The sequence below is a fragment of the Pleuronectes platessa genome, chromosome 1, assembly GCF_947347685.1.
Source record: "Pleuronectes platessa chromosome 1, fPlePla1.1, whole genome shotgun sequence".
In the NCBI taxonomy this organism is placed as follows: domain Eukaryota; kingdom Metazoa; phylum Chordata; class Actinopteri; order Pleuronectiformes; family Pleuronectidae; genus Pleuronectes; species Pleuronectes platessa.
The window spans coordinates 2,166,896-2,174,784 of record NC_070626.1 but is presented as its reverse complement, the minus strand read 5'-3'; the positions used below and the strand labels follow the sequence as shown (position 1 = coordinate 2,174,784).

At 38.5% G+C, this 7,889-nt stretch overlaps 1 protein-coding gene across 1 annotated transcript; it reads right to left on the bottom strand.

Annotated features, from left to right (window-relative positions):
• Nucleotides 1-2,325: 2,325 nt before the first annotated feature.
• On the bottom strand, nt 2,326-7,889 carry rwdd3 (RWD domain containing 3). Its single transcript, XM_053411187.1, has 5 exons — nt 7,707-7,889; nt 7,044-7,273; nt 5,332-5,541; nt 3,936-4,054; nt 2,326-3,805 (listed from the first exon to the last, which is right to left on the bottom strand). Exons 1-5 carry the CDS (start codon nt 7,789-7,791, stop codon nt 3,667-3,669), a joined length of 783 nt encoding a protein of 260 aa, XP_053267162.1. The 5' UTR covers nt 7,792-7,889; the 3' UTR covers nt 2,326-3,666.

The window sequence follows — 7,889 nt, the reverse complement described above, 5'->3', positions numbered from 1 at the left end:
AGAATAAAATATATTATATAAAAAACTAACGTAGTATAACATGTAAAAGATAGCTAACTTGCACTTTACATGTGAGCCATGGGTTACTTGTGGCTGCTGTCATATATTTTTTCAACAGTAACTTATTCCACTTTCTGGGACCAGATGTTGGAGATGATATACAGTTGCAATCAGAAATATTCAACCCCCTCACCTCAATAGACATTATAGGGATGTGGATGACAGATAATGACAATAAATGACAAAAAAACCTCATCAAACAACAAAGGATATTTATTGATGCGTATTTTAGTTATTTTGACAACAGAAGTTGAGTTAACTTTGAAGTTCAAATGAAAAATGTAACTCTTTCAACACATGTGCATGTGCAGTATTATTCAAACCCCCAGCTTCAGTACTTTGTGGCGCATCCTCTAGCTTTTATAACTTCTAAAAAACGTTTTCAGTAAGTGCGGACAAGCTTCTTACACCTCTCGATTGGAATCTTTGCCCATTTTTCAAGTGCAAAAGCCTCTAGATCAGTGATGTTTGATGGCTTCCATGCTGCAACTGCCTTCTTTAAATCCCACCAAAGATTTTCAATCAAATTTGAATCTGGTGACTGTGAATGCCACTCCAGGACGTTCCAGGATCTTTTTCTCAACCAAGCTTTGGTGGACTTGGAGGTTTTGCTCTGGATCATTGTCTTGCTGGAAAGTCCAATGATCACCAAGGTTTAATTTGTCAACAGAAGGCATCACATTCCTCTTTAAAATGGCCTTTGAGCAAGATTCTGTCAACTTGAATTGATAAATCCTTAAAATCTTTGGGGGGTTGAATATTTCTGATTGCAACTGTAGGTGTTTTTGGTCTCTGAGTCAAACCCTTCAAAGAACACTACTGCCCTCTGAAGGCACACTTTCTAAGTCTAATAGTCTAATTACACTATGTATGTACAGTAATTTTATATATATAGGTGTGTGTGTGTGTGTGTGTGTGTGTGTAGACCAAAATGGCGTAGGCTGATTATAATATATAATGTCGGGTTTATAGATATAATTAATTTGATTGGCAACTGATGGAGGAATATCTCCCGAACAGTTGTCTGATGATGATGGCTGAATCAAAACTATATGAGCCGCACATGCCGCCACCTTCTTGAAACAAACCTTTACTTAGGGGGCCCTTGTGACCTTAGGTCAGCCAGTTGTAAGACAGATTTATGATCACGCATGGAGAAAGTCATAGTATAGCATTCTATGGACCATTAAGATGTACAACAGCAACTGTATAAGTTCTGAAGAATATAACCACTTCTCAGTTTATGACAATTAAGAACTTGTAATGGGTTTACACTGCAGCACAAATCTATGGGGAGTAGTCTGGGCTGTATGCTGTAGCTTTGGGTTGTTTTACAGTTTAAACATTACGTGTAGTTGTGTATAGTTTATAACATTCCCTCACAATCAGAATCTTCGATTGTTGCCATATACAAGGAATTTGCTGAGGTGTTAGTGCAAGTATGAATATCAGAAATAAAATAAAAAATGTTTATTATTAGTCTCACAATGGGGAAATTTGTTGTATTACAGCAGCAAAAATACATCAGCAGTATAACTAGAAATATAAAAGAAATAAAGTAAATATGAATGGAATTAATTTAACTAATAGATATAGTGTAAAGAAATATATTATGTGAGAGAATATTTACAGTGAATAGATTGCACATGAACTGTTTATATTGGACAGACTGAATATGGCACAGTTGAGAAATGTTAAGTGCAGTCCATAATGGTTGTGCATGTAGTTTTACTGGTAGCAGAGCTGCTTCTACAGTCTTACTGCTGGAAGGAACGACCTGCGTTACCTCTCCTTTTAACTGTGGATGGATTAGTCTGTCGCTGAAGGAGCTGCCCAGTGCTGTGATGGTGTCCTACTGGGAGAGGGACTGGTTGACTATTAGAGAAGACGGCTTCGCCATCATCCACCGTCACTGGGTCAAGTGGGTATCGCAGGACCGAGCTGGCTCTCCTAACTGATTAGGAGTCCTAATCAGTCTATCCAGTCTCTTCAGTCAGCTGTTGAGATGCTGCAATTTCCTCCAAAGAAGACAGCAGTGGCCACCACGGAGTAATAAAAGGTCTGAAGGAGCCCATGTACTTTGAAAGAACTCAGTCTCCAGAGGCGATACAGTCTGCTCTGGCCCTTCTTATTAATGTTTTAATCATTAATGTTTAATGTTTCCCTGAGCCCCAAAAAATGTTAACTAACATTTAATATGCTTGTATTTTAAGCAAAAGCAGACATTTGTTCAGTTAACTTTAAGCAATGACATAAAAGCACATATATTTTTGTAACTTTATTTTTAATTTGATTTTCATAGATAGTTGCAATCCTCAACAAACTAGAAAACCTACATAGTCAGGGGAAATACAGGCACAGGGGCATTGTCCTTTACAGTCATTCGTATATTGTTGGCATCACTCTTCATGTAGATGGTCCATTTCCTCCATTTCTTGTCAAAGAAATGTATTTACATTTTCAGTTAATCTTTCGATTGCATAAATCTCCTGGATAACTTCAAACCAGTGTTCCTTCCGGGGTTTCAGTTTTGTGCCAGTTTCTAGTTACTGCTTTTTTGCTAGCCATAAGTAAACTTTTAATCAGATACTTCTCTTTTATTTGAACAGCATCTTCAATGTTCCTTTAGTACAGGACAAAAGAGTTATTCGGAATGTCAGAACCCATCATGTCATTTATAATTGTATTTACAGTATTCCAGAAAGGTGGTGGCTTCGAGTAGGTCTGTGGTTAGCCGCTTGGCTACCACAGAGCCTTCAGCATGGTTGTCTACTCTTGATTTGAGGGGTTATAAAGAATCTAATGAGATTCTTCCAGCCGAATTCTCTCCACGTCTGTGAGCAAGTGGTAGTGCATTGTGTCATACACATTCTATACCAATAATCTTCTTAGATTTCTATATTTAACTCCAATTCCCATTTGTTTTTGATATATAGTGTTGAACTTTCTCTATTCTCCCCCCGTGCTTTGTACATAAAGCACATATAATCCACTTCACTATGAATTCTTACAACATATGTCCATGTTAATTCATGTCTGAGCTTTCTGTTTCATTAGAAGACATGGTTACATGCAGCAGAAGGTCATTCTGCAGACAAAGTGTTTTACTTTCAATTTTTAAATAGAATATATTCAGATCATGGGAACCATTTTGACATCGTTGTGGTAAGTTGTTGATAGCAGAGTGATTGTTGGCTTTAGTTACTCCAGTTTTTGGAGTCCTGCTGATGTTCATGTTCAATCACTGCCACCGTCATCTGGCACAACTTCATAGAACAGAGCCATCGCTGATTTTGTTACCAACACCTGAGCTCTGACAAGTCATAATGTCTGCTCTAAAAACGATTTGTCATGGCATCAGTAACAATCGTCTAATTATTTACCCATGATTGATGTTTGGCACAGAAAATGAACTTGACGTCCATTTTGTGCACTGCAGCAATAGTGAAACCTTCCCTGTTTTTCACATCAAGTACCTTTGTGTCAGCTGTGATGATACAGCACAGCTAGTGTTGTGCTGTAATTGTATATTGGGAAAAAGGGGGTGAGGCCTTCCTGTCTTTGCCTGATCCCTCATTCAGGCTTTGCTTGTCGATTCTGGATTTGTCACTGTGGTGAACTGTGTGCTGTCAAGTCACCTAACGAAGGCAGTATCTGGTCGTAAAGCTCGGCCATGTGGAGTTCCTGAAAGGCTGCGCTCAGCTCTGGTAACATCTTGTAGTCCTTCACCTCAAATCTCTGGAGACTGGAAGAAACACATGGAGAGACAGAGATCTTAAGTGCTGTAATAATATCCCTATGTGATGATCCAACACGGATTATAATTTCTGCCCTTATTCCATCTCTCTGCTACATCAGTGTCATGTTAACCATACCTATGTTCATAGGAGCAAGACAAAGGGGTTTCAATGAGAACCTTCATCATCCTCTCCTTGCATTTTTTCCCTGAAGAATCCACATCCACCTTAACTGTCTTCAACAGGTGATAAAACTCCTAAGGAGACAAATGATTGGCCATAACAGTCAGTGAACAGAGGAGAGAGAGTCCCTCTGATCACAAAAACATCCAATCTAACAGTAGTTAGATATTATTTTTGGCATATTAAGTTAAGTAGGAACTATAGTCTAAAGTTACACATAACAACACACATTATCTCAAATCACTTGACATGGTAAGGTTGGGTGTAGCAGGAAGTTCTCAAAAGTAAAAATAGACAAATGTACCCATGTAAAGTGCCAAATTACCTTTTCTATTGAGTAAAAGTAAGTACTTGTTTTACATTATACTTCAAGTAGTTGTATTAAAAGTAAAATCACTTGCCCAAATTAAACGAATCACTAATGCTGCGGTCACATACATCATTAACTGCTCTGCTACATGTGAGATCTATTGCACTTCTGTCAGTCCTGGGAGAAGGATCCCTCTCTGAGGTTTCTTCATTCTTTTTTTTCACTGTTAAAGCTTTTCTTTTGTAGTATTTCCTTACTCTTGTTGAGCGTTAAGGGCAGAGGATGTCGTACCTTGTTAAGCCCTATGAGAAGTTGTGATCTGTGAATATGGACTAGACAAATAACCTTTGATTGATAGATGTAGTAATGTGTGAGAAAACGAGAAACCATTTGTTCAAAGACACAATTATGTCCATTCGAAGCCACAAAAATAAATGAAGAGCCAGTTTGAACGAATACAAGTATGATGTTGGACTCCTTTGCATTTTCTTGGCCCCTGACAAATCTGGTCAGTGACTACATATACAGCTGAATGTCATTATTCAGGAGTGCTGACAGGAACAAGGAGCTTCTCTGCGTTGGCTCTCTGTAAAATTCAGAATAGAATTCAAGATACTGCTCCTCACATACAAAGCCCTTAACAATCAAGTCCCTTCATATATCAAAGAGATCATAAAACCGTATTATCCAAATACATCACTTCCAAAATACAGGCTCTCTTGTGTTTCCAAGAGTCTATAAGAGCAGAATGGGAGATGATGTATATTATGATTTGGCACTATACAAATATAATTGAATCATTCAACCACTGGCTGTCGATACAGTGTCCAGAAATGTTTAATGATGCACAATTCGATTGCCCTTAGACATATGAAAGGTTACTTCACCAGTGAGGATATCCATTTGACTTTTATTCTCACTAATGCTTACTGTGTGTTTTGCAGTACATAAATTATCTCTATAAATTGTTAAGAAAGCTATAAGGTAATAGAAATACTATCTTAGACTTTGTGCGATGAAGTATTAAATGTGGGTTCTTGCCTTGATGCAGGGTTTGGTTCCCTGCAGAATAACCAGTATATGCCGTCCCACTAATACAATCACAGTCAGCTGTAGCTGCTGGCTCCAGCGCTCCAGGAGCCCCATGTAACGACTTCTAGACCGGATGTGGTCCAACGACAGCACTGCAGTCCATCTCTCTTTCACCCCATCTTCACCTGTACTCTGCTCCTCTTTCACCTCCTCACACTGCTATTGTTACAACGCACATATAGGGTACATCATTTATCATGAATGTAAGGTCTGCTTTATTTTTAAATGTATTATTTTGTGAATGCTGATGACTTTTTTATCATTTTCTCCAAGTCAATGTTATTATTTGGTACAATATTCCCTCAGTGTGAACATTTTCTTCAATACATTTTGCCAGCTTAAAGTTCAAAGCTCAGCCAAAGACTTTCAGACAGCACCCCCTCTCACCTTAATGCTCTGAATGGAAAATCTACTGTTGCATAGTTAATGTGTGAAAGGCAATTCAAGGAGAAGGTCCAGACCCAATTGTTCTGACGCTCTCTGAAGTCAATGTCTGAAAATGTAAGGAAGTTTACTGCGGTCAACCCAGTCTCTACTCCGAAACATATGGTGAAGTTGCCCCCACTAATTTCTTGGTGTGCATTTCTCCAAATATTATAATATGGGAGTATGAAAGGGATAGTTCACTCATTATCTACTCAGCACTATGCCAATGGAGTGGTGGGTGACGTGTTGGAGGCCACAAAACACTTTTAGAGATTCAGGTGTAAACGCGTTGCAGCCAAATCCAATACAATGAAATGAGATAAACTCTACAGATGTAAAAAACAACTGTAATGCCACCATAATGCTCCTGTGGTTTCATCCAAGCCCTGACATTCATATTCGACTCGAAAATAGGTTATTTACAGCACGTTTTTTTGCCTAATTGTCAAGTATTTTTTTGCCACCTACTATTTCAGCTTTTTATGCTATTGCTTATTACTTGTTGTTTATTAATAATTAGTATTTGTTTAGTTTATTTAACCTTTTAAGTATGCATTCAATGTTAAGAATTTTGTATCACATGTTTGAAAAGGCGTTATGGATAAAAGTTGATTTCTAGTGATAGGTCTTACTCAGGTCACTATTATATCACATTCATATATCCCCCTCCCATCTTTGTTTGTACAGTAACAGAGAGATTGTAAATATAAATATGTCCCTTGTGTAAAAACATTATGCAAATGCCAATGCCACTATGGAATTTAGATGTTTTACTTTGAAATTCTAAAATTAGAATCAGAATGTCCTGCTATTGTAAGGGAGAGGCTCTGAGGTGGTGACCCATCATTGTGAACAGGAATTGGTCTGTGGAAACAGGTAGCTTCTCAATGACAGTCTTTTTCTTCATATTAAAGTTTGATTAGTCTTTCACACAGTTGAAATGACAATTCATTAATTTTGTAAGTCTCAGTTTTCTCATGAGTTTCATGGGAAGTCGTAAATTCATTGATTGTAATTACTACTTATCATTACTTTGTGTAGTTCAATTCATATCTGTATTTCCATAAATTAGATATTAACTCTTTATTTCCTTCCTGCATCACAGACTGTAAAAATGTGATGTCCCATTTACAGGAAGGTCACTTTTATTTTGAAATTACTCTTAACGAAATGCTCGTAACTTAATTCGTAGAGAAAACACGCACCGCTAAATGAGTGGAGACTGGGCTGTTTACCTGTAACCACTCTACGAGCTTGTGAACCATTGGCTCTGCTGGTAAAGTTGCAGCTTGGTCCAGTAGCTTCTGTCTTATGTCATGACACTGGGTCCTGGAGAGAGCGGTGGAGGAGACAGAGATGTAGGGGGGACAGGAGGGGTAACGTGGGTGCAGATGGAACAACAGACTCGTGTCCCTGTCAGCTCCCAACACGGTGCTGTTAATTTTGACAAGGAGTCCATCCTGAGCTACGAGGAAACAGGATCGTTTTGTAGGAGTGAGACAGAGCGAACACACACAGTTGAGTTTAATGTCCCTTATTAGTGTTATTTTGCTTCTCAAGTTTCCGGTTGTATCTATAATATGCAAGTTAACACAGGGTCAACAGTACAATGAAATGTGTTGGACAAGGAGAAGCTCAGCAGTGCAATAGTTAAATTAAAGTGAAAGCAGTGCTTACTTTAAAAAAGTCAAATACAATACAAAACTAAAACTACATACATTCAGTGTAGTGTGATATTCGTTGCAAATGATGTAACAACCTGAACTGCATGGAATGTGTGTGAATATTTATTGCACGTCTGTAACTGTTTTGTCAAAATAAAGTGCTAACAGGCAGGAAAAGGGTGTGCAGAGGCAGTCAGTGTGACAAAGCCTGGTGTGTAACCTGTGCTCACGTACCAGACTGCCCCAAGAGCTGGAACTCTCCTTCTCCGCAGTAAATCGACGACAAGACTGAGACCTCCTCTAAGGCAACTTCACACATGATTCAGGAGTCAACACCATCAACACCGTCTCTGTAATTTCACTCCCGTCCACTTTGTAGATACGCCGGAAGTTATTGTGCTGGACTTGTGTGCTTCT